Source organism: Acipenser ruthenus, chromosome 29, assembly GCF_902713425.1.
Source record: "Acipenser ruthenus chromosome 29, fAciRut3.2 maternal haplotype, whole genome shotgun sequence".
Lineage (NCBI taxonomy): Eukaryota > Metazoa > Chordata > Actinopteri > Acipenseriformes > Acipenseridae > Acipenser > Acipenser ruthenus.
Genome location: NC_081217.1, coordinates 351,746 through 378,970, shown reverse-complemented (window position 1 = coordinate 378,970; position 27,225 = coordinate 351,746). Strand labels below are relative to the sequence as shown.

General features: G+C 42.9%; 2 protein-coding genes across 2 annotated transcripts in view; one reads left to right on the top strand and one right to left on the bottom strand.

Annotated features, from left to right (window-relative positions):
• Positions 1-319: 319 nt before the first annotated feature.
• On the top strand, positions 320-4,627 carry LOC117427642 (bladder cancer-associated protein). Its single transcript, XM_034045816.3, has 2 exons — positions 320-451; positions 1,658-4,627. The coding sequence occupies exon 2, from the start codon at positions 1,784-1,786 to the stop codon at positions 2,045-2,047; it is 264 nt and encodes an 87-aa protein (XP_033901707.1). The 5' UTR covers positions 320-451; positions 1,658-1,783; the 3' UTR covers positions 2,048-4,627.
• Positions 4,628-6,074: 1,447 nt separating this feature from the next.
• Positions 6,075-27,225, bottom strand: part of LOC117432088 (RIPOR family member 3-like) — a 29,911-nt gene continuing 8,760 nt past the window's right edge. Inside the window, exons 2-22 of the mRNA XM_059003460.1 lie at positions 25,299-25,440; positions 23,850-24,002; positions 22,125-22,203; positions 21,544-21,567; positions 21,381-21,434; positions 21,117-21,266; positions 20,884-20,947; positions 19,999-20,042; positions 19,484-19,609; positions 19,169-19,314; positions 17,946-18,075; positions 16,323-16,859; positions 15,876-16,003; positions 15,072-15,231; positions 14,673-14,805; positions 14,075-14,236; positions 8,955-9,293; positions 8,252-8,454; positions 7,334-7,417; positions 6,826-6,916; positions 6,075-6,518 (exon numbers count right to left, since the gene is read on the bottom strand). Coding sequence (XP_058859443.1) covers positions 6,418-6,518; positions 6,826-6,916; positions 7,334-7,417; positions 8,252-8,454; positions 8,955-9,293; positions 14,075-14,236; positions 14,673-14,805; positions 15,072-15,231; positions 15,876-16,003; positions 16,323-16,859; positions 17,946-18,075; positions 19,169-19,314; positions 19,484-19,609; positions 19,999-20,042; positions 20,884-20,947; positions 21,117-21,266; positions 21,381-21,434; positions 21,544-21,567; positions 22,125-22,203; positions 23,850-24,002; positions 25,299-25,399 — 3,009 coding nt within the window. The 5' untranslated portion in view covers positions 25,400-25,440 and the 3' untranslated portion in view covers positions 6,075-6,417. The remainder of the gene's footprint in view (positions 6,519-6,825; positions 6,917-7,333; positions 7,418-8,251; positions 8,455-8,954; positions 9,294-14,074; positions 14,237-14,672; positions 14,806-15,071; positions 15,232-15,875; positions 16,004-16,322; positions 16,860-17,945; positions 18,076-19,168; positions 19,315-19,483; positions 19,610-19,998; positions 20,043-20,883; positions 20,948-21,116; positions 21,267-21,380; positions 21,435-21,543; positions 21,568-22,124; positions 22,204-23,849; positions 24,003-25,298; positions 25,441-27,225) is intronic.

Genomic DNA, 27,225 nt, shown 5'->3' with positions numbered 1-27,225 from the left:
GCTCGTTATTTTAAATATGTGTCAGACATGCTTTGTTTTATGACATCCCTAATGTTAAGAATCGTTTAATTGACTAATATTGTGTTTAAAACAACAGCACGCAAATTTCTTTCTCCCCTGGTGTACACGACTGTAATATTTTACAGGGGGGCCTTATCACCACACAGCCACGACGAAGACTTCACGAAGCTGTCCAAACAACGCCTGACAAAACTAAACACACAATACTAGGATACATAGTTCTCAAATCTCCAGACAAATTACATTAATGTAATACAGCAGTGAACCTTACACGTATATGCGTTACTTGCCAAAGTTTCAAACTGTGTGCTACTTATGTATTAAATTGATTTTTCAAGCACGATATCGAGATAGACAGCCCGACGGGGTCCTGTGACTCAGGGAAGAGCTACGCAGGCAGACGGTGTTCGTGTCTGAGTTGGAATGGCTGGTGGGTTGAATATTTCTTATTTTGTTGATATTTAATGCATTTTTTTAAAATCAGAAATATAAAAACGTTTTATTTGTTGTCTTTTAAATACGGGCCCCGGCGTATAATTTAGCTGCGGCAGTCTGAGCTGCACAAAAACGAGCGGACCGTATGAAAACTGCCTATAATGAAGCTGTGCTTAAACCGGATCCGGGTAGAAATTCTAGTGTGATTTGTACATAAAAACATTCTTCGTTAGTATATTGTTTTGTTAAATCGCACATTATAACTCTTGACAGTGTGGTGAAGTAACTCAGGGTTCATTTGTTACCTAATGCATAGTTAAAATGCAATATTACATTACAACTTTATTTTGCTACCCGTGAACGAAACTGTATTTAGCCACAAAGTAACTTTAAAATAATTGCTTTGCCACACCAGGCTAATTCTATGAACCGTGTCAGTGACGTCTTCTTCGAGGGAAACATGTTCCAATGATCCCGCCTCTCCCTCCGTTTAATTCGCCAAACTCCTTTTACCCCATCTTAGTTTTTAGGTCAGATGCATTTTTAAAAAATGTTTCTATTATATAACTTATCTGTACACTGAAACTGTTGCGAGAAGAGGTCGATTAACAGGACCGAAATATAAGTGTAAATCCTTGAATGCGTATTTACAATAGCGGTTGAAAAGTACCCAGCAGACCCTGTGTAACTGTAAGGTATAACTAGAAACCAGGTAAGGTACTAGACCCCTTCACTCGCGAACCCTCCTTCAGAGTTTTACTGTAGAATTCTTCTCGAGGGTTCTGAAGTTCTGTACCACCCTTTATCATAGACCAGCCTTTATGTGGCTGTTTCTCCCAGAAACACGTGTGTGTTTTCTCTCGTACCTGTATGTTGTTAAAACCAGTTACTGGTACTAGCTACAACACTGATCTCCCCCCAGGAGTTTTTCCGTAAAGCATCACCTCTCTCAATGTGTTGTTCATTGGAAAGATGTGCTGTGCTTTACAGGAGTTGAAGTATGAAGCTTTTAATCCTTGAACAGAGCTTAGCTAGGCTGCAGAAAACAAGCAACAAAAAATAGAGGCAGCTCTTTTTTCTCTCTCTCCTTTTTCATTTATATTCTACTTTTAGCACCACCAGTCTGGCACATTGTGTAACTGCAGTATGTATCTCAAAGGTTTGCATAACTTGATATTTTGTATTTATTAATTTTTTAAAGGACTGACCTGACACTTCAAAGAGGAAATCCCATATCCCTGTTTCCTGCGCCTGCAGTGATCTGTGAACGTCAAGCCTTTTATTTTTTTGTGGATTGCTTTTTGCATCAGTATTAAAAAAAACAGCCATGTACTGCCTTCAGTGGCTGCTGCCAGTCCTCCTGATACCCAAGCCCCTGAACCCGGCCTTGTGGTTTAACCACTCCATGTTCATGGGGTTCTACCTGCTCAGCTTCCTTCTGGAGAGGAAGCCCTGTACCATTTGTGCCTTGGTGTTTCTGGCAGCCTTGTTCCTCATCTGTTACAGCTGTTGGGGGAACTGCTTTCTTTATCACTGCAGCGATTCTCCTCTCCCAGACTCCGCGCACGATCCCAGCATTGTGGGCACCTAGACCAGCTTCATCCAGGGCACTGCAGTACCAGCTCCTCTCAACTTATTTCTACATCGAAAACAAAAAAGGACAATCTGAGATTGCGAGGCTGTGCAGTGATTCTATCGGCCCCTCCATGAGCTCCCACGATGCTGAGGATGCCTTGCTGGCTGAAGAAGGCTGAACATTGTCTTCCTCTCTGTTTGAGAGGGGTGGAGATGCTAGGATCTGTGGATTTGTAATTGCATGGGTTCTTTATTGCTTTCTTGTGTTTATGATATCTTTTTTTGTTTGCTTTGATGTAATAAGATAATGATAGGCGTCTGGTTATTGAATATTTGGTTCTAGTTTTAAAAAATCAATCTTACATTTCCAGATCATGCTAGAATGAATTTCACCCCCTTAAAGGGTGCAGAAGAATTGGTTTTCTTCACTGATCTTACTTGAAGTATTTTATCAATCAGCATTTATCAAAAATTACCTTCCAGCAAATTCCTGGCAGATCCTTTTCTTTTTGTTCTACAGAGGCAATGATCTCACATAACCCTTAACACAATTTTCACTAAAGTACTTCAGTTCCTGCTTGGGGTGCACTAAAGATGAAAGGGGTACACCGTCTTTGAATTGGAACTTAAGTAACAACATAAAGGGGTACTGCGACTAGAAGAAGGGTTCTGCAAACAGGGATCTGCTGAATTTGGCTTCTGTAAGAGTCTTTAACCCACAAGGCTGTGGTGATACGGTATTCTGATAGTTTTCTTCATAAGCATGACAGCTGAAATATTAGTGGCAGTCACTGCTTGTCTCATCAGAAAGTATGGTGGTGGAAACATCAGTGAAGATAAAGAAATGGGCTCCCCTGTGCATTCCACTGCAGAGACGTATTCCGCCAGGGCCGTTGTTTATCTGAATTGACTTTTCTGTGAAGATCAAGAAGGAAAGAAGGTCTTGGTTGGAACAGCACTTTACAAGGCAGTGGAATGGAAGAGCCAAGGTTGCCTTTCACTGTACTGGTGAAACTCCAAATGAGCAAGTTTGAAAAAGTGCATTCAATCACTCTGCACAAGAGGTAGAAAGATGGGGAGAGGGAGAGGGAGAGGGAGTGGGCCGAGGGACAGCTGTCACAAATTTGGTATCGACTGACTCATTTTTTGAAGATTACGTTTGTGAAAAAAAGAACCGAAAGTCTAAAATAGTTTGTGTCTGTGTTTCTTTTATGATGTTCATTGGTGTTGGTGGTGTGAAATGGTAAATATATATTTTTGTAATTCATTAATAAAATATAAATCTTCAGCTGAATTATCAAAGATGTTAGAGGAGAGTGCATACAAATAAGAGGAAGTTGAGTTTGATTCCTGCAGTCCCACTGACTACCTCCACGCTGTCAGTGCATCAGAGAATATGTTATATTTAACACTGAGGCACACGCTGGTATTTGTTTCATGCAGCAGAGCCCCTGTTTAGGGGATTTGAAATGAGATCATTGCCTTGTTATATCCTTGCCAAGCCCCCGGGGGCAGTCGAATATCTGCAGAAAGGTCCCTCTGTAATGTGAATGTCTGGGGCAATCACATTTTTTTTCATAGACTTTGCTGATTGAATGCAAAAGGTACTTTCTAATATAAATTATATACAAGCTTTGCAGTGATTTTCAAAAAGGCACCGCAGTGACGCCGGCTTTGAACTCGTCTATTCCACTGGAGTCTCTTGGTTGTTAAAATGTAAACGGAGGTTTTGGTGTCCTGTTGCATTTTATTGATCAATTGCAGCCGTAAAGGTCGAGGCATCCTAATACTGCGTGTGCAGAGGTGATTGATGAAGAGAGCATGCTGAAGCTTACAGTAATAACATAAAGTTCATTTTGCATTTAGACAGTGATAGTCACCCTTCCTGCATTCGTAATTGAACTTTGTGAACTATCTGTGAAGCTGAAAGGCTGCTCTGCCCCTTTTATGAGACACTCACTATAGTTATTGTGTCTCTTGTTACAAATCACCTTTCTGATGCGTTCCTGGGTTGGATTGAAGTTGCTGTGTGGAAGTCAGGCTAGTGTGAGTTCAACAGCACTGTAATGCTTACCTGACCCTGGCAAAGGCCTCTGCTCACTTCAGCTCAGAAAAGACAAACGATATTGTGGGGATACTAAAGTAAGAAGAGTTTAGTCTACAAAACAAAACCTAGATTTTCTTTCCAGTTTCAGTAGTGATCCCAACCGCGGGGTCAGAGGTGCCCTCCGCCCTCCGCCCTCCCCCCTCCTCTACAGGCACAGCATTTCCATCACGCTGCATCACCTGCACTGGGCTGTGTATAATGTGAACACAATAAATACTGCAGCTTTATGACATTTGTGAAAGTGTAGAACCAGATTTCCATCAGTCTGGTTAATAAGTAGACTTTAGTTGAGGTGTTGATTTTATGATTTGCGGTTGTTCGTAAGGTTGTAAAGGCTGTTGTTTTTTTCTGTTTCTGTATCCATTGATAAGTATCTCATGTTCACACTTCCATCTGCGTCATGTACTAGCCTGTTGCATGTTACAGTCTAGAGCACCAAAATGTAAAAAAAAACAAAAAAACTTCTAAAATAAATGGGTTTTCAAAATGTTTGGTGGTGTTGCTGTGCTGGTCGCTTCAATGCAGTTTGTAATGCATCAGAAGTTTTCTAATTGCATGCGTGTTCGTTTTGGAGATTGGTTTCTGTACAGAATAAATGCTGATGCTCAGGAGTATTGGATTGCTTTCAGGCTGTAGCTTGGTGCCATGAATTGGTATAAACGCCATAGTTTTGATTTAACCCAAGCACAGATGCCCAGAGCGGACGTGATCCGTGGGTTAACCAGGACACTTTCAATATTCCCAGCTGGTCACTAAATACTGTAAAGTAACTAACAAGAAACCCTGCATATTGGGACCTCTTTCTAGGCTCAGGTTGCTGAGCTGTAACGTGAGTCCTCAGCTGGCCTGGCTTTATGTAAAGGATACGTGAGAGCTGGGGTTGTTCTCAAGGTTATTTCTCTGTCAGCAGCCTGGAAACACAGTAAACAGCTCTGCAAAACCACTGACTTCCCACGTCCCACGACTTCTGGACTGTCCGCTTTAAATAGCCACACTGCTGCTCAGTAACAGGGAATTAACAGAGCAGGTTACAGATGCACCCTACCTGACAATTTAAACCACTGACCTTGACTTTGAATTACTGATTCAGTTCTCCTACCGTCCCTTATGAAGGCTGTAAAAGCTTAGTAAGGTGTAGCTGCAGGTGGAAAATGTATTGGTGTTCTCTCCAAGTTCAGCTTGCACGCTAGCGCTCCAGCTCGTTTCGTGGGCACAGTCCAGCCTGTACTGATACCCATGCATTGTTGATAGACAGTTATTTTTTCTTGTGCTTGCTGCAGAGCGGAGCGCTTCAGTTTAACTGGTAAGCACAGTGAGTGTTGCACGTTTTCATGGACTGTTTCCTTGTGGCTCAGTTACCTGCTGCATGGCCCAACACATCACAGCGTGACACAAGGCACTTGAGGCAGGGTGTATTGCATGGTATGATTAGTTTTAAATGTCAAACACAACAAAACAAAGGGTGTATTAGCTTTACTTATTCGAGATTTAATTAAACAAAATGTACACTGTATAAACCCAGCCTGTACAGTTATCAGGCAGGGTCTAATACCACAGCACTGTAACAAAAACAAAGGACATGGCTGTTTCCACTCTGCCAGCCACAAAATTACCAATATATTCTGGAACCAGTATTTGGCCATTAAAAAGTCCATGTGACTCCTAAAATAATTTTCATGTAAAGTGCTGAATTGATCACGTCAATTTCAGACTGAGCTTCAAAACAAAGATACAATTACACTGGCAATTTAATTAGTTTAGTTTTCCTTAAACTAAAATATCCATGGAATTAAAATGTAAAATATCTAAGAAAAAAAAAAAATCCTTTGCCTGGTCTTAGTTCTTGAACCTGCACAAAGCGCACAAGACCAGGTCTTTAATAAGACACACAAAGCTGTTTACTCCAAAACACAAATAATCCACTCTTACATTCATCTGAGGGGTGAAGAGTCTCACGTTGTTTATTATTCATTCTAGATTTAAATTTTTTTTATTTATATATATAATTACTAATAGTCAAAATAAACATTGTTATAAAATATATTCTGAAAAATGGATACAATATTTTACAATCATTAGAAAATTTGAAATTGTTTCAGCTTTCAGGATCCTCTTCATTCTGACCTGGCTGTATGGATTCACTCAGGTGACAGTGATTTCTGACCTGGCTGTATGGATTCACTCAGGGGACAGTGATTTCTGACCTGGCTGTATGGATTCACTCGGGGGACAGTGATTTCTGACCTGGCTGTATGGATTCACTCGGGGGACAGTGACTGTTAGAGGATAGTGATTTCAGTGTCCTTGTTCTGGAAAGCCTCCTCTTGCAGCTCACAACAGATTTTGTCGATCTTCAGGAAAACAATATGGCCCTTTTTACCTAAAAAAAAAACAGGCAGTGTCAGATCCTATTCCATCGCCCCCCCCCCTGCTGAAACTATCCTTCCAGTCAGGGTCAGATCCTATTACCATCACCCCCCCTGCTGAAACTATCCTTCCAGTCAGGGTCAGATCCTATTACCATCGCCCCCCCTGCTGAAACTATCCTTCCAATCAGGGTCAGATCCTATTACCATCGCCCCCCCCCTGCTGAAACTATCCTTCCAGTCAGGGTCAGATCCTATTACCATCGCCCCCCCCTGCTGAAACTGTCCTTCCAGTCAGTAAGTTTGAACTCTTTTACTCACCAAATGAAAGCACAGCTTCTCTCGCAGCGTTGCGCAAATCCTCATCTCCGGAGCGCCAGAGGTCTGCTATCTGCTCAACGCTTTCCACTGCCTGGAAGGGATTATTTGATGAAATAAAGCAATATAGTGGAGCACAGGTTATTATCTTTTCTTTCTTCTACAGTTAGTTTGCCTGTTTCATAACCCTGAAAATGCGCCTGCGCTATCACACAGAAAGACAGCTGGTTAGTTTCTGAAATGTCCATGGAAACAAGCCAGTCAATGGATGGAGACCCACAATGCAGCACTTCAAAGTGTTTCCTATTATTGCGACAGTGGCAGGTCTTCATATCGCCCCACTGATGCCACTGCATTTGTAATAATGTCAGTCAGTGAATCAGCCATTGTTAAGGTAAGCACTAGCAGAATAATGGAGATTGAGCAGGCAGGGATAGTAATTAGACCCCCCCACTGTTGAGCTCATTTGACTGTCATTTAAAGTCACACACACACAAATAAATGGTCTTACTTTAAGACACTTGAGAGCCATGCAGGCTGCTCGTTGAAGCTGCACGTCACTGTCCCTCAGGGCGGCTGTGTAATACACGATGGCCTACAAAAGGAGTGAAATATACAGACATTAAATAAGTATGGGAACAGAACCTAGACAGTAAAGGATTCTAACACACTGCCTCCTCTGTGTGTATGAAGCTATGACTCCTAACACACTGTGTGTATGAAGCTGTGGATCCTAACACACTGTGTGTATGAAGCTGTGGATCCTAACACACTGTGTATGAAGCTGTGGCTCGTGTCACACTGTGTGTATGAAGCTGTGGCTCGTGTCACACTGTGTGTATGAAGCTGTGGCTCGTGTCACACTGTGTGTATGAAGCTGTGGCTCGTGTCACACTGTGTGTATGAAGCTGTGGCTCGTGTCACACTGTGTGTATGAAGCTGTGGCTCGTGTCACACTGTGTGTATGAAGCTGTGGCTCGTGTCACACTGTGTGTATGAAGCTGTGGCTCGTGTCACACTGTGTGTATGAAGCTGTGGCTCGTGTCACACTGTGTATGAAGCTGTGGCTCGTGTCACACTGTGTGTATGAAGCTGTGGCTCGTGTCACACTGTGTATGAAGCTGTGGCTCGTGTCACACTGTGTGTATGAAGCTGTGGCTCGTGTCACACTGTGTGTATGAAGCTGTGGCTCGTGTCACACTGTGTATGAAGCTGTGGCTCGTGTCACACTGTGTGTATGAAGCTGTGGCTCGTGTCACACTGTGTGTATGAAGCTGTGGCTCGTGTCACACTGTGTGTATGAAGCTGTGGATCGTGTCACACTGTGTGTATGAAGCTGTGGCTCCGCACACACTGTATGAAGCTGTGGATCGTGTCACACTGTGTGTATGAAGCTGTGGCTCCGCACACACTGTATGAAGTTCAGTACCTTTGCTCTGAAGTTCTTGACTGCAGCTGCTCTGCACAGACAGGCCGCTGCTCCCCTGCACACCTTGTGGTTCTCGTCGGTCTGCAGCATGGCGAGGAGCTGCAGGGTCTGGGGCAGCGGCTGCAGCTGAGAGAGACGCTTCCCCTTCAGTCTCTTCAGAGCTCTCCTCCTCTTGGGACACGACAGAGCCTCGATGAGCTGCACTGAGATTACCAGGACAACACACACACACATAAATATATATATATATATATACACACACACACGTGAGATACCCACCATGCTTAGCAAATAAGAACATGCGTTATGCTTGTTGTGGGGTTGTCACAACAGAAGTCAGTTTTACTGCTTCGCCGGATCTAATTTGACTATTTCAGTGTAGTCATTTATATATTTAAGCTGAAGGATGCTGTATTACACATGTAACATAACAATGCTCTAAATTACAAAGGCACTGTTACTGTAACTCCAGGTTTTCCCCTTTTGTAATCAGCAGCTTCTTTTCCAGCTGTTTCTTGTGACATGGGAAACGGTACCATCTTAAATGATCATCTGAATAACAGCACTTTAGGGAACATGCAGAGGGCTCCACTAGCAGCCCACAGCCCCTCTAATCAGTGACCATGCAGAGGGCTCCACTAGCAGCCCACAGCCCCTCTAATCAGGGTTCCAGTGCCTATTAGTACAGGAGCTGTGAATGCACCTTCTTTGGAGAGCTGGGTGAGGTGTTCCCCGAAGTCAGTGATGCTGCATTTCTGCAGGTAGTTGAAGAGCTGGAAGACTGTCAGCACTCCCTCAGACACGCTGGGCGGAGGGACCAATCGCACTCCCTCAGACACGCTGGGGGGAGGGACCAATTGCACTCCCTCAGACACACTGGGGGGAGGGACCAATCGCACTCCCTCAGACACGCTGGGGGGAGGGACCAATCGCGCTCCCTCAGACACGCTGGGGGGAGGGACCAATCGCACTCCCTCAGACACGCTGGGGGGAGGGACCAATCGGCAGCAGGACAGTATCTGCTCGAGAAGCCTTCTGAACACTGTAGAGGAGCAAGAGAGAAAACAAGGAAATCTTCCAATGTGACTGCAACGTTTCTTATCAATGCCTTCACTTCATGATATTCATGGTGATGTTTCTATAACGCAGTGCTGTTATTCATGGTAATGTTTCTATAACGCAGTGCTGTTATTCATGGTAATGTTTCTATAACGCAGTGCTGTTATTCATGGTAATGTTTCTATAACGCAGTGCTGTTATTCATGGTAATGTTTCTATAACGCAGTGCTGTTATTCATGGTGATGTTTCTATAACGCAGTGCTGTTATTCATGGTAATGTTTCTATAACGCAGTGCTGTTATTCATGGTGATGTTTCTATAACGCAGTGCTGTTATTCATGGTAATGTTTCTATAACGCAGTGCTGTTATTCATGGTAATGTTTCTATAACGCAGTGCTGTTATTCATGGTGATGTTTCTATAACGCAGTGCTGTTATTCATGGTGATGTTTCTATAACGCAGTGCTGTTATTCATGGTAATGTTTCTATAACGCAGTGCTGTTATTCATGGTAATGTTTCTATAACGCAGTGCTGTTATTCATGGTGATGTTTCTATAACGCAGTGCTGTTATTCATGGTAATGTTTCTATAACGCAGTGCTGTTATTCATGGTAATGTTTCTATAACGCAGTGCTGTTATTCATGGTGATGTTTCTATAACGCAGTGCTGTTATTCATGGTGATGTTTCTATAACGCAGTGCTGTTATTCATGGTAATGTTTCTATAACGCAGTGCTGTTATTCATGGTGATGTTTCTATAACGCAGTGCTGTTATTCATGGTAATGTTTCTATAACGCAGTGCTGTTATTCATGGTGATGTTTCTATAACGCAGTGCTGTTATTCATGGTGATGTTTCTATAACGCAGTGCTGTTATTCATGGTAATGTTTCTATAACGCAGTGCTGTTATTCATGGTGATGTTTCTATAACGCAGTGCTGTTATTCATGGTAATGTTTCTATAACGCAGTGCTGTTATTCATGGTAATGTTTCTATAACGCAGTGCTGTTATTCATGGTGATGTTTCTATAACGCAGTGCTGTTATTCATGGTGATGTTTCTATAACGCAGTGCTGTTATTCATGGTAATGTTTCTATAACGCAGTGCTGTTATTCATGGTAATGTTTCTATAACGCAGTGCTGTTATTCATGGTGATGTTTCTATAACGCAGTGCTGTTATTCATGGTGATGTTTCTATAACGCAGTGCTGTTATTCATGGTAATGTTTCTATAACGCAGTGCTGTTATTCATGGTAATGTTTCTATAACGCAGTGCTGTTATTCATGGTAATGTTTCTATAACGCAGTGCTGTTATTCATGGTGATGTTTCTATAACGCAGTGCTGTTATTCATGGTGATGTTTCTATAACGCAGTGCTGTTATTCATGGTGATGTTTCTATAACGCAGTGCTGTTATTCATGGTGATGTTTCTATAACGCAGTGCTGTTATTCATGGTGATGTTTCTATAACGCAGTGCTGTTATTCATGGTAATGTTTCTATAACGCAGTGCTGTTATTCATGGTAATGTTTCTATAACGCAGTGCTGTTGTTCATGGTAATGTTTCTATAACGCAGTGCTGTTATTCATGGTAATGTTTCTATAACGCAGTGCTGTTATTCATGGTAATGTTTCTATAACGCAGTGCTGTTATTCATGGTAATGTTTCTATAACGCAGTGCTGTTATTCATGGTAATGTTTCTATAACGCAGTGCTGTTATTCATGGTGATGTTTCTATAACGCAGTGCTGTTATTCATGGTGATGTTTCTATAACGCAGTGCTGTTATTCATGGTAATGTTTCTATAACGCAGTGCTGTTATTCATGGTAATGTTTCTATAACGCAGTGCTGTTGTTCATGGTAATGTTTCTATAACGCAGTGCTGTTATTCATGGTAATGTTTCTATAACGCAGTGCTGTTATTCATGGTGATGTTTCTATAACGCAGTGCTGTTATTCATGGTAATGTTTCTATAACGCAGTGCTGTTATTCATGGTAATGTTTCTATAACGCAGTGCTGTTATTCATGGTAATGTTTCTATAACGCAGTGCTGTTATTCATGGTAATGTTTCTATAACGCAGTGCTGTTATTCATGGTGATGTTTCTATAACGCAGTGCTGTTATTCATGGTAATGTTTCTATAACGCAGTGCTGTTATTCATGGTAATGTTTCTATAACGCAGTGCTGTTATTCATGGTGATGTTTCTATAACGCAGTGCTGTTATTCATGGTAATGTTTCTATAACGCAGTGCTGTTATTCATGGTAATGTTTCTATAACGCAGTGCTGTTATTCATGGTAATGTTTCTATAACGCAGTGCTGTTATTCATGGTAATGTTTCTATAACGCAGTGCTGTTATTCATGGTAATGTTTCTATAACGCAGTGCTGTTGTTCATGGTAATGTTTCTATAACGCAGTGCTGTTGTTCATGGTAATGTTTCTATAACGCAGTGCTGTTATTCATGGTGATGTTTCTATAACGCAGTGCTGTTATTCATGGTGATGTTTCTATAACGCAGTGCTGTTATTCATGGTAATGTTTCTATAACGCAGTGCTGTTATTCATGGTAATGTTTCTATAACGCAGTGCTGTTATTCATGGTAATGTTTCTATAACGCAGTGCTGTTATTCATGGTAATGTTTCTATAACGCAGTGCTGTTATTCATGGTAATGTTTCTATAACGCAGTGCTGTTATTCATGGTAATGTTTCTATAACGCAGTGCTGTTATTCATGGTAATGTTTCTATAACGCAGTGCTGTTATTCATGGTAATGTTTCTATAACGCAGTGCTGTTATTCATGGTAATGTTTCTATAACGCAGTGCTGTTATTCATGGTAATGTTTCTATAACGCAGTGCTGTTGTTCATGGTAATGTTTCTATAACGCAGTGCTGTTGTTCATGGTAATGTTTCTATAACGCAGTGCTGTTATTCATGGTGATGTTTCTATAACGCAGTGCTGTTATTCATGGTGATGTTTCTATAACGCAGTGCTGTTATTCATGGTAATGTTTCTATAACGCAGTGCTGTTATTCATGGTAATGTTTCTATAACGCAGTGCTGTTATTCATGGTAATGTTTCTATAACGCAGTGCTGTTATTCATGGTAATGTTTCTATAACGCAGTGCTGTTATTCATGGTAATGTTTCTATAACGCAGTGCTGTTATTCATGGTAATGTTTCTATAACGCAGTGCTGTTATTCATGGTGATGTTTCTATAACGCAGTGCTGTTATTCATGGTGATGTTTCTATAACGCAGTGCTGTTATTCATGGTGATGTTTCTATAACGCAGTGCTGTTATTCATGGTAATGTTTCTATAACGCAGTGCTGTTATTCATGGTGATGTTTCTATAACGCAGTGCTGTTATTCATGGTGATGTTTCTATAACGCAGTGCTGTTATTCATGGTAATGTTTCTATAACGCAGTGCTGTTATTCATGGTAATGTTTCTATAACGCAGTGCTGTTATTCATGGTAATGTTTCTATAACGCAGTGCTGTTATTCATGGTAATGTTTCTATAACGCAGTGCTGTTATTCATGGTGATGTTTCTATAACGCAGTGCTGTTATTCATGGTAATGTTTCTATAACGCAGTGCTGTTATTCATGGTGATGTTTCTATAACGCAGTGCTGTTATTCATGGTAATGTTTCTATAACGCAGTGCTGTTGTTCATGGTAATGTTTCTATAACGCAGTGCTGTTATTCATGGTGATGTTTCTATAACGCAGTGCTGTTATTCATGGTAATGTTTCTATAACGCAGTGCTGTTATTCATGGTAATGTTTCTATAACGCAGTGCTGTTATTCATGGTAATGTTTCTATAACGCAGTGCTGTTATTCATGGTAATGTTTCTATAACGCAGTGCTGTTATTCATGGTAATGTTTCTATAACGCAGTGCTGTTATTCATGGTGATGTTTCTATAACGCAGTGCTGTTATTCATGGTAATGTTTCTATAACGCAGTGCTGTTATTCATGGTAATGTTTCTATAACGCAGTGCTGTTATTCATGGTAATGTTTCTATAACGCAGTGCTGTTATTCATGGTGATGTTTCTATAACGCAGTGCTGATATTCATGGTAATGTTTCTATAACGCAGTGCTGTTATTCATGGTGATGTTTCTATAACGCAGTGCTGTTATTCATGGTAATGTTTCTATAACGCAGTGCTGTTATTCATGGTGATGTTTCTATAACGCAGTGCTGTTATTCATGGTAATGTTTCTATAACGCAGTGCTGTTATTCATGGTAATGTTTCTATAACGCAGTGCTGTTATTCATGGTGATGTTTCTATAACGCAGTGCTGTTATTCATGGTAATGTTTCTATAACGCAGTGCTGTTATTCATGGTGATGTTTCTATAACGCAGTGCTGTTATTCATGGTAATGTTTCTATAACGCAGTGCTGTTATTCATGGTAATGTTTCTATAACGCAGTGCTGTTATTCATGGTGATGTTTCTATAACGCAGTGCTGTTATTCATGGTGATGTTTCTATAACGCAGTGCTGTTATTCATGGTAATGTTTCTATAACGCAGTGCTGTTGTTCATGGTAATGTTTCTATAACGCAGTGCTGTTATCTGGTATTGTGTAGCATCCTTTATAACACGGTTATAGATGCATTCATAATAATTGCTCACGACAGATTAATGAAATAGAGTGCTAAACCTACTTTATCCTGGGCCGTTCCTAATAAATTGTCCAGCCCTGCCTTGCCCTGTACCTGTGTCTGCTTGGCCCGGCTGCTTCGCTTTCACTTTATGAATGAATCGTTTCCTCAGTTGCTTCAGTATCTTCTCTGTGGAGCAGTAGAACACTGTCTCACTTTCTGTGCATTCGTCCCAGAATGAGAGAAGTGATTTTAACCTCTGACACTTTGGAACAACTGGAACAAAAACAAAACAGTATGTAATCAGAAAACAGAATCAATAAATTCAGTGTTAGATCAGGAATCCCATCGTTACAATGAACAACAACGTTAGCCTGTCTGTATTTAAGAGCATTGCAACATGACTCACTGCTACCAGTACGTTTCTGATAGTTTGTACTGTGCAGAACATCCTGCACTTGTGTTATCTTACCACCAGATGGTGATATCTGCACCATTAATACTGTAGTTACTTTACACAGAGGAAAGTGCACAAAACAGCAATCTGTAAAGCCTATTACTCGTATCATCACAATATGATGTAATAACTGAAAGCTATTAAATATGTTTTTGGTTTCTATAAAGCAACATGTATATATTTTCAGTATTTAATATAGCATGTCTGGTTTAGCACATTATTATTATTATTATTATTATTACATCATCTACTTACGGTCCCTAGCTGAATATTCATTTGCAGACTTCTCCAGTGATAGTTTGCTTATTTTCTCTAAGACGTCAGCTTGCAAAGAAAGCTCTTCTAATAGAGCGCTCTGAACCACAGAGGAGTCTGAGCAGCTCAGGAGCTGGAAGGAGAAGAAACAGAAAACAACCCAAATATAACCTGGAGCAGACAGAAGCAAGTGCACAGTGCAAGGCTGAAAACCATTCAAACACATGGAAACCATTGCAGAGCAGGGACTGCAATACTGAGACGAACCAGCAGAGGGCATCGTTCTGCTGTTGTAAAATGTAAGCAGTAGTACTTTCCAGCTAACGAATGCAATTGAAACACATGCTTTTCCCACGATGATAAAGCACAGCTTGTAAGGACGATCCCCGCGGGTCGTACCTGCACAAGGAGCTTGCACATGCACAGGTGAACGGCGAGTGACAGGTCTAAGCTGCTGTCCCCTGTGGTTAGCGGGACTCTCTCTGTCACTGTCCTTGACTCGGTGCCCTGTGGTAACATCCCCAGGTTTGGAAGGATGCCTTCTCGGAATGCACTGACTCTGAAAGAGATGAGATTGCTTTGTTACCTGCTGATCTGGTGCACCAGCGGTCCAGAGTTCTTTATCTATACTGTACATCACAGCCACTCATTGCTGCTCGCTCTTACTAAGCAAGGTCACAGTCCAATTCAACTCTAAACACAGCAGGACAAATCCACAAAGAAACAGAAACGTGCATGCGCTATTAGAAACGAGGGTGTTCGTAAGCGTGACACAGAAGGAAACCTTGTTTGCAGTCCCCAGCTAGTATACGATGCTGAGCTCTTCAGTGCTCCCGGTCCATAGCTGGGATGCAATGGTGAGGCAGCGTGCAAACCGGGCATTTCAAATGGGGGTCCAACTTCAAAGCACATAGAAAGTTGGGTCTATTCAATTGATCTAATCACATGGGATCTGTAAAGGAGCATTCCTCAGAGTCCAGCCCTCTCCAGTGCTTGAATACAGACCAGCTCACATAGGATCTGTATAGGAGCATTCCTCAGAGTCCAGCCCTCTCCAGTGCTTGAATACAAGCAACACCCTAAAGAGACGTCCATGCACTGTTTCATTTGATACACAAAGGGGCCTGTATTATTTCTATGAACGCTATTTAGATCAACTGAATGGACCCCAGTGCTGTGTTTTAATTGAAAGAACCAGCATACCTCACACTGCCCAAGCAGGACAGCTCGTCAGCATTGAAATCAGTGGAGAGGAAATCGAAACTGCCCAGCACCTCCTCCTCCACCGCCAGGGTTTCCATTGAAGAGGTTTTGTGCAGGTAGAGGTCATTCTGTAGGAAGAGAGCAGTGATACTGTAACAAAGTCAGCGGTCAGGACTGGAGGACAGGCGTGACATGAGTACATACTGACAGGTGTGATATGAGTACATACTGATAGGTGTGATATGAGTACATACTGATAGGTGTGACATGAGTACATACTGACAGGCGTGACATGAGTACATACTGATAGGTGTGATATGAGTACATACTGACAGGTGTGATATGAGTACATACTCTTGTGTGCCAGGTGGACAAGAGTCACAGAGATGGAACCAGTTAACCACATATAACAGTGTCGATGTGGGAGCATTTGAATACCACGCTTACCTTTAGAATATCTCCAAAGAGCAGGATTTGCTTCCCCAGTCTCTTGAGCTCCCAGTCCTGCCTCCCCGTGTTCTGCAGGTCTCCGTTGACCTCGTGCAGCAGCTCTGCCAGCCTGCGGGACGTGCTCCTCAGGGGAGTGGCGCTCTGAGCTCTGTCTTGAAACGTCAGTCGCGTCGTGAGACTCCTCCTGCCAGCGTCTCCTCCGTGGAGGCTCCAGGGGGCGCTGTCGGCATGGGGGCCTCCTGTCAGCCTGTTCTCTCTCAGGATGTCCGGCGTGCTGTACCTCTCCCATTTGCTTTCTTCTCCAGACCAGCAGCTGCTTCCCATCTCCGAGGAGAGGAGCCCCCCCTTTGCCTGCGAGTCCGACCTGTCATCAGGGAAGGGAGGGCTGGCTCGAGGCCCCTGCCATCCCTCATTGTCTGGGGGGAATACGGGGGAGAGCGAGCCCTGTGGACTGTCTGCCAGGTAATTCAATACGGACGCTGCCCTGGAGTCACGAGGCAGCAGAGTGAAGGAGCTGTCGGGGTCCTGGTACTGCTGAACAACAGACATCAACATCAGCACCTCATCTATTAATATAGAAAAGCACTATCCATCCATCCATCTATAGTATCTATCTGTCCATCCATCCATCCACCCATCCATAGTATCCATCCATCCATCCATCCATCTATCCATCCATCTATAGTATCCATCCATCCATCCATCCATCCATCTATAGTATCCATCCATCCATCCATCCATCCATCCATCCATCCATCCATCCATCCATCCATCCATCCATCTATAGTATCCATCCATCCATCCATCTATCCATCCATCCATCCATCCATCCATCCATCCATCCATCCATCCATCCATCCATCTATCCATCCATCCATCCATCCATCCATCCATCTATAGTATCCATCCACCCATCCATAGTATCCATCCATCCATCTATAGTATCCATCCATCCATCTATAGTATCCATCCATCCATCTATAGTTTCCATCTATCCATCCATCCATCCATCCATCCATCCATCCATCCATCCATCTATAGTATCCATCCATCCATCCATCCATCCATCCATCCATCCATCTATAGTATCCATCCATCCATCCATCCATCCATCCATCCATCCATCTATAGTATCCATCCATCCATCCATCCATCTATAGTATCCATCCATCCATCCATCCATCTATAGTATCCATCCATCCATCCATCCATCCATCCATCCATCCATCCATCCATCCATCCATCTATAGTATCCATCCATCCATCCATCCATCCATCCATCCATCTATAGTATCCATCCATCCATCCATCCATCTATAGTATCCATCCATCCATCCATCCATCTATAGTATCCATCCATCCATCCATCCATCCATCCATCCATCCATCCATCTATAGTATCCATCCATCCATCCATCCATCCATCCATCCATCCATCCATCCATCCATCTATAGTATCCATCCATCCATCCATCCATCCATCTACAGTATCCATCTATCTGGATGCCTGAAAGTATTTTAAGTAACAGTGCTGAAAGGGTTGACTGGCAGCCTGTTGGTCCCTTCATGGCTCCACCAGCCTCAGGGAAGCACAGCTCTAGATCTATAGATGGTACTCACAGTGAAATACCTCTCCCGGAAGCTGGGAGTGCTGGGAGGAGTCCAGCTGTACAGGGATCCCTTTCTGCTGGGGGCTGGGAGCCTGCCGGAGGGGCTGCTGGGTGAGCTCACCTCTCCAGTGTGAAAGGGGCTAGAGGACAAAGTAGGGGGCAATTAACAATGAAGCTGGTGTATACTGTGTACTCTCAGATGACCCATATACTAAAATACCGTGCTATTGTATAGTACTTAGTAAAACACTTGGGTTTGCTACAGTATATGACTCATGGGCATTAATAAAAACAACAGTATGGGAAGAAAGCACATTAAAGGTACAAACTCAATAAATCAATAAAAAGAGCCTGCTTCTAACGAGCGCTCAAGGGGTGTGCAGAGTCAGGGGTCTTTCCTGGTCATGGGGATTATACTGGGGTTCACAGCTGGTCCCATTTCACCAGCAATATTTATGACTTATAGGAGATTTTGTGACGGGGCTGATGATAAACTAGAAAACAGACGAAATTCGTTCCGGCAATCAAATCCACCTGGGCTTACAGATTCCCAGTGAAGTGCCAGAGGTTTCTTTTTAGTGGCATCTGGTCGTCTTGACTACAGAAGCAGGGGCTGTGATCACATGCTCTCTCGCACAGCTGCGCTCGTTTCCTGTGTGTGTGTGACCGAGGGGTCTTAGCTCCATGTTTGCTTTAGCATTTTAATACAGTGTTATTAATATCCTTAATATTTGTATGAATATGATCATTAAAATGAATTTCAATGAAATTTCAATTTCAATATTTTTCAAGTTAATTCAACTGTATTAAACAAACAAAAAAGCAACATACCTTTTCTAAGTCGTACAAAAAAGCCTGTAAAAAGCCTCTAATACAGTGTTATTAATATCCTTAATATCTGTATGAATATGATCATTAAAATGAACTCTGTTTCATTCATTTAAACGTATGCAGTGCGAGGAATTTGCTACATCTCCCCACCTTCGTGTCATGTTAAGCTGAGGGAACACAAAGCCACTTTGTGGCTTGGAACTTGGTTTCAGGAGACTAGGTTTAAGGCCACTGCGCAGCACAACAGGGGAGACTTGGGGTTTGATACAGCAACGTTGCCTCTAACTAGGTCTCCTGGAACCAGGTTTCAAGCCACTGTTCCTGAGAAAGTGGCTTCATGTTCCCTCAGCTTAAGACCCTATTAAGAAAGTCCAGTTATTCAACAGTACAAACCACACTCACTCCCATAAGACCTCCATCTGCAGTTTGATGGTTCCCAGTTCAGTGATGTCCACAACCATTATCTGCGGTCTGGCAGTGAAGAAATTGGCACTCTGACACGTCACCACCCCTACCAGAACTGTACTCAGACCTCTCAGCTCTGTAACCTGAGGAAAATAAATACAATGAAACAGCAGCTCGACCTGCACACATCTGTGTTAGATTGTGACAGTTTACCTTTATCATTCAGACATGTTAATAAATGAACATGCATGAACGAAGCCTCTGACAGAGACACGCTTGTGGGTTTGCTGTGCAGAAGCTCGGCTGGATTACCTTTATGTCGAAGCTCTCGTGAATGAGGGGCAGGAAGACCATCTCCTCAGAGTCCCAGGTTTGTCTGTCGTCACTCTGGATCTTCCCCTTTATCTTCCACCTCTGCCGACCCAGCCTGATGAAAACCTGCAAGAAAACCCAAGCAGAGAGAAAAGAGATTTTCAATGCATTTTTACCACATCTCATTTCACTCAAACCCTACGACAGAATCACACTGTTCCACCTTGCACATGGCTGCTAAGCATGTGAAGAGCCTGATCTAAGGGTATTGTTCTCTGAGTCCAGCTGTTTCATTTAGGTTGGAACATGCTGATCTGTGGAGTCATTTTGTACTTATCTTGATTCACCGTATCATAACCACGAATCTGTCACTTTCGGATCGTCTCATGTTTTGCTCTCAGTAATGCTGTAAAGTCCCTCAAATGGCAACACTGTTAATAATATACATTAGTTCAAACTTTACTGTGAGCAGGTGCATAGGAATAGTGTAAGAATGCAGAAGGACCCGTCAGTACCTCATACTGATCCCCCGGACACAGGCGTGCAAAACCAATCAGCCCTGCAAGAGACCAAAGCAGCATGGATTCATTGAGCGCACCATTACCCTGCTGTTTAGTGACTCCTTCATTTAGATTGAATTCTCTCCAACTGGTAATGTTTGTTTGCTGGCAAAAATAATTACGTTCAATCCATAAACATCAGAGGCTTTGACTCTCTCTAGACAAATGACATGCGTGCCAAAACCAAGATATTTGTTTATGTATAGAAGAAAATATTGTGTAGAGAGAAGCCCTGCCCATGAGTCTGTCTTGAAGCTGTGTCTGAGCTTGTGAAGTGTGCCATTACCAGGTCATGCCCTTGAGTAGAGAGAAGCCCTGCCCATGAGTCTGTCTTGAAGCTGTGTCTGAGCTTGTGAAGTGTGCCATTACCGGGTCATGCCCTTGAGTAGAGAGAAGCCCTGCCCATGAGTCTGTCTTGAAGCTGTGCCTGAGCTTGTGAAGTGTGCCATTACTGGGTCATGCCCTTGAGTAGAGAGAAGCCCTGCCCATGAGTCTGTCTTGAAGCTGTGCCTGAGCTTGTGAAGTGTGCCATTACCGGGTCATGCCCTTGAGTAGAGAGAAGCCCTGCCCATGAGTCTGTCTTGAAGCTGTGCCTGAGCTTGTGAAGTGTGCCATTACCGGGTCATGCCCTTGAGTAGAGAGAAGCCCTGCCCATGAGTCTGTCTTGAAGCTGTGCCTGAGCTTGTGAAGTGTACCATTACCGGGTCATGCCCAGCCTCTCAAAACTATGTTCAATATTCAAATTAATATCAGCAATCATTAATTGATTCAAATGAGACATGGCGATTGACAATTGGTCAGTCAATTAACTGTTGCATCTTTCATTTCCTGGGGTTTTACCTTTCATCCTGATCCGAAGCTCTCCCAGGAGTATTTCAAGTGTTCTTTCCATCAGGCACATGTCCTGACAGAGAAAGGAACCATGCTATTAATGAAAACATGTCCTGACAGAGACAGGAACCATGCTATCAATGAAAAGCAGCGCCATGAACCCAAACCCGCGGTTTCTCCTTGAAAACAACAGAAAGGTGGAGATTCTCCAATTGGTTTCAGGGCTCCACTGTCTTCCCTACCTCCATGCACTCCCTGAGGTTTCTGCTGAGCTCCACCTGGCTCTCCCTGGAAGCTCTGCTGGAGGGCGACATGGAGAAAGCGTGCTTCATGTTCCGGGCGCCGTCACACAGCCTCCACTGGATGCAGTACGACTCGTAGAGTTCCTCCACCTTGAGGAGCAGAAACAGCAGTCAAGCGGCGCACAGCAGAGGAGGAGCCGCGCTGGGAAAGCACGGTCACTGTGCTGCACGGAGCATCGCAATGGGGAGTCGTCAATTCCTTACCTTACTGAGGTGAAATTCCAGTCTTCTCACGTACCGCTCCTCCATTCGGATTTGCTGCGGAATAAATGATGGATGTTAAAAGTAGGCCGTGCAGTACTGGATTTCAATTTCAATATTTTTCAAGTTAATTCAACTCTATTAAACAAACAAAAAAGCAACATACCTTTTCTAAATCGTACAAAAAAGCCTGTAAAAAAAATGAAAGTACAGTAGTTATATTTATTATAAATTTGCCTGAAAAGTCAAAATGACATGGTGCTCACCGGGTAATCACTTATAATTGCAGTGTTATATTGTACTGACTGGGTAATCACTTATAATTGCAGTGTTATATTGTACTGACTGGGTAATCACTTATAATTGCAGTGTTATATTGTACTGACTGGGTAATCACTTATAATTGCTGTGTTATATTGTACTGACTGGGTAATCACTTATAATTGCTGTGTTATATTGTACTGACTGGGTAATCACTTATAATTGCTGTGTTATATTGTACTGACTGGGTAATCACTTATAATTGCAGTGTTATATTGTACTGACTGGGTAATCACTTATAATTGCAGTGTTATATTGTACTGACTGGGTAATCACTTATAATTGCAGTGTTATATTGTACTGACTGGGTAATCACTTATAATTGCAGTGTGTTATCCTCCCAGTGGCCGAAGGCCTTGCAGTTTGTAACATTGGAAATTCCCACCAGTCTTTCTTTCCCATTCCCTTCCTTGTCTATTTTCTTACCAGTCTTGAGTTCCTCTTGATGTCTTTCTGCTGCACGGTCAGGAAGAGCAGCTCTGCCTGGTGCACTTCCAGATATTCACTAGATTAAACACGACAACCACTCCATGTTAGCCAACATCATCTCATCAAACAGGCAGATCAACGGGACAGAGCAGAGCAGAGCAGCAGAGCAACACTCAGCTCCACCAGCCTCTCTTCAACATGTTCAAACAGACAGATCAGAGAGCAGAGCAGAGCAACACTCAGCTCCACCAGCCTCTCTTCAACATGTTCAAACAGACAGATCAGAGAGTAGCAGAGCAGAGCAGCAGAGCAACACTCAGCTCCACCAGCCTCTCTTCAACATGTTCAAACAGACAGATCAGAGAGCAGAGCAGAGCAGCAGAGCAACACTCAGCTCCACCAGCCTCTCTTCAACATGTTCAAACAGACAGATCAGAGAGCAGAGCAGAGCAGAGCAGCAGAGCAACACTCAGCTCCACCAGCCTCTCTTCAACATGTTCAAACAGACAGATCAGAGAGCAGAGCAGAGCAACACTCAGCTCCACCAGCCTCTCTTCAACATGTTCAAACAGACAGATCAGAGAGCAGAGCAGAGCAGCAGAGCAACACTCAGCTCCACCAGCCTCTCTTCAACATGTTCAAACAGACAGATCAGAGAGTAGCAGAGCAGAGCAGCAGAGCAACACTCAGCTCCACCAGCCTCTCTTCAACATGTTCAAACAGACAGATCAGAGAGCAGAGCAGAGCAGCAGAGCAACACTCAGCTCCACCAGCCTCTCTTCAACATGTTCAAACAGACAGATCAGAGAGCAGAGCAGAGCAGCAGAGCAACACTCAGCTCCACCAGCCTCTCTTCAACATGTTCAAACAGATCTTACTTGGTGAAAGGCATGAAGGGTTTGCCACTGTGTGAATGCCAGCTTGTGACAATGCTGTCCTCGATGAAGGGTGTGGCTTGCATACATTAACGACAGCATTGTATTGGATTGGTGTGGTGGGAATTGTATAACCTTGGACCCTTTGATTTGTTGTTGTTTTTATCATGCCTCCAATCAGATAACAATGCCACTGTATACTGATGTAGCTGCTAGCATGTATACAGGCTTGTTAGCATCCAACACAAAGAGTCTTACTGCACTTTCATCTTGAAGTGTCGTGTATCTGTACAAAGTGACTGTTAGCACAGCGCACCTGTATCTACACAAACTGTATATATATACATACATACATAGATATACATGCTGTTTAAAAAGCATTCAGATGACCTGATAGCTACGGAATTAAACAAAACAGAACAAAAAAAAACAGCCAGGAAAAGAAGCATCTGAGATCCTGGACTCGGGTTATTTTCAATAGTCACATAATAAGAACGATACAGAACTAGCATGCGGTCTTCATACTACATGAACGTGCTGGAATGTGATATTAACCCAGGTGTTCCCACAGTGTGTGCAGAGCAGCTCAACGATCCTGGGTTAGGTGTGGATGTGTGAGTGCAGGGCATTATTCACACTTTACAATGTGTGACTGTTTATTGGCTTCATTGTAGTGTTTGAAATGCTCTCAGAACAATCATGAAGAATAGGTTTCCTCAGTGAACGCTGCCAAAGCGCATTCAGCACACAGGGTCCCGGCTGCAGCTTTATCTACAGGAATGATGGGCTTATCTAGGTAACGTAAAGACTAAGCATGTCACCCCTATGAACAGGGAGGGGCTCTTACTTCAAGCCTTTCTTCAGAGCTCGGAATATCTTCTCCACCTGGAGCGGCTGGGGCTCAGGGCTGCTTCCTGCCATGTTAGAGGCAGGGTACATCTGCATGGATTTCACAGAGGGCACCCTGGACCTCACTGAACTGCTGCTCACAGCGTAGAATCTGCAGAGAGAAGAGAGACTAAAACAGGGGCGTCCAGAAACCCTAACCCTAACCCTAACCCTGGAGCTCACTGAACTGCTGCTCACAGCGTAGAATCTGCAGAGAGAAGAGAGACTAAAACAGGGGCGTCCAGAAACCCTAACCCTGGAGCTCACTAAACTGCTGCTCACAGCGTAGAATCTGCAGAGAGAAGAGAGACTAAAACAGGGGCGTCCAGAACATTTATACATTGCTTTCCCTTTAAGCAAAACATTGAAATGATCATATATAATAAATGCGTTACAAACTCACCCTAAAGGGGGGGGGGGGATGTTAATCATCATAATAAAAATGGTCCTGCTTTGAAACTTTAAGGTAACAGACTTGCCTCGCGTACTGTACATGCTGGTGGGGGTTAGGGGTTAGGGGTTAGGGGTTAGGGGGTTAGCAGTACTGATGTTTGTCTATAATATTGTATTCCCACCACCAGCTAAACAGGTCCAGCGTGTTCAACAGTCACAAAAGCACGTCTAAAATGTGCGTCCTGTGTGGTTTGGAAACACAGTGACAGTCACTCACTCTCCTTTCCTTCCAGTACATCCCCTCATCACCACCGCCACTGTAACTAACCTCAATCTGCAAGGGTTGAAACATGTCCTAAAATATCCACACAGTATAGGCTAGCATACCTTTGTCTTTTAATAACAATGCTGTAGTCTATACGATTTCGAAGGTGGCATTTTAACTTCCTTATATACTGTCTATATCAGCGTGCAGAAGATCAATTTGTTATTCCACCCTGAAGGCTGTGACCACATCGCCCCACTTAGCAACTAAAGCTGGGTGTTTTAAATGCTTTAGACCCTTTGCATACCTATCGTTACCGGTCACGAAAGACTAAGCAATCGTGCCTGTGTAAAAACATTACACAGGAAAGACCGCTGCACCTCATAACAGAACATTTTAATATCTGTTCTCCAATCAGCATGGTGGATACAGTTCAGCCTACACGTTTGGCTTCGCATTGCAGATGTTCCTTGAATATCAAACCTTGATTTGCTGCCAGCTTTATTTCCTTCGTCCGCTATTCAATTAAACTTCTAGTCATAGGAGGACGTCTTTCTGCATTACCGACGGAGGCAAACACCTGCGTTTCAATGATTAAACCTCTTAAATTGAAATTCACAACGCATATATATATTGCGTGTCTAGAAAGATGAAAAGATGGAACGTCGTCATAGCACAGGTGCTGATCGTTTTGATTGGCTCTCCCCCGCGTGTCTACCTGCTTGGAGCAGGTGTGCCGTGTATACTCACTGCGCTCTCCTGCCGTGCAGCGCTCTGAAACCAGCAAACGAGCGACTCCTGCTGACTGCACCGCCCTCTGCTGGCGAGACGAAACGCAGCTTCACTGACATCCCAGCCAGGTACTCGCGCTCCGCCACTGAGACACACGGCACTGCAATGAGAAGACGGCAGGTCCGTTTTAAATAAAGGCGTGTGGAGAGACGTGCAGCGTGTGTGTGTGTGTGTGTGGCTGCTGGCGGTGATGCGGTTTTTCTTTTTAAATGAGTTATGAGTTGTGGGGTAATAAGCAAACACACAAAATATGAAACATGTGAATTTAAACATCCGAGCCCTGTCTAGACTTTTTATAGGTATTTGCTTGAGGCGGGAGAATGACTTATTCCACTGCAACACGTTCTTCTGCTTACACAAAACATTAGTATTCTGGCTCCTTTTCTAACTGTCACAGCTCTGTTTTTGCACTCTGTTATTTCTTGTTGGGGGGAGTACCCCCGGGATGAGGTGCGAGCTGGGAGGGGGGGTTGAAGACAGACTCCCCGGGGATGAGGTGCGGAGCTGGGTTTGGAAGCTGATTGATATCCCAGGACCGGTAGCGCGGACTCCGGCAGTGATGCACGTCACAGATGCCTGCAGAAAGCATTACTGTAAGTGTTGAATCTGTAACTGTTACATTATTTTGACAATAAAGGTCTTAGCTAGTATGCGTAATGTTGCTCTGTCTCGTTTTCTTTATTTAGTTTAGTTTTTGTGTTGCTCCCAGACAGTTTTTTTTCTTCAGAGTTGGATTTATTTACAAGCATAGTCCCAAACGGGACGAGGATGGGGAGAGTCGGGTAATTAAACCGCTGTGATCCTCCAAACAGCCCCCCAGTCTGGTAAATATTTACACGCCGTTAAACAGCCTGGAGCCAATAAAATCATTAGCAGTGTCACCATGAACCTTTGTATAATCTGCAACGTCCATTCATCTTTATTTGAAAAGTGACCAGGATGTCACGTAATAAAACACATTGAAGTCCAGCTTGCTTTTTTTGCACTATAAGCTTCCACTGTGTATGTTAAAGGTCACACACGTTTGTGTGTCATGTGGAAGGCAGTTCCTTACGGTTGAATGGTTACTGTCTGCAATGGAAAATGAGTTCATTATAAAGAAAAGCAAGGTATACAGCAGGTGAAATTAATGTTGCTAATGAAAGCTTCTGTTGTCATGAGAAAGAAAAAAACAATGAAAATAGCAACATACATTGAAAACTAAACAATGAGAACTGCAACATGCATTGAAAACTCTAAATAATGAGAACTGCAACATGCATGGAAAACTCTAAACAATGAGAACTGCAACATGCATTGAAAACTAAACAATGAGAACTGCAACATGCATTGAAAACTAAACAATGAGAACTGCAACATGCATGGAAAACTAAACAATGAGAACTGCAACATGCATGGAAAACTAAACAATGAGAACTGCAACATGCATTGAAAACTCTAAATAATGAGAACTGCAACATGCATGGAAAACTCTAAACAATGAGAACTGCAACATGCATTGAAAACTAAACAATGAGAACTGCAACATGCATTGAAAACTAAACAATGAGAACTGCAACATGCATGGAAAACTAAACAATGAGAACTGCAACATGCATGGAAAACTAAACAATGAGAACTGCAACATGCATGGAAAACTAAACAATGAGAACTGCAACATGCATGGAAAACTCTAAACAATGAGAACTGCAACATGCATGGAAAACTAAACAATGAGAACTGCAACATGCATGGAAAACTAAACAATGAGAACTGCAACATGCATTGAAAACTAAACAATGAGAACTGCAACATGCATGGAAAACTAAACAATGAGAACTGCAACATGCATTGAAAACTAAACAATGAGAACTGCAACATGCATTGAAAACTAAACAATGATAGC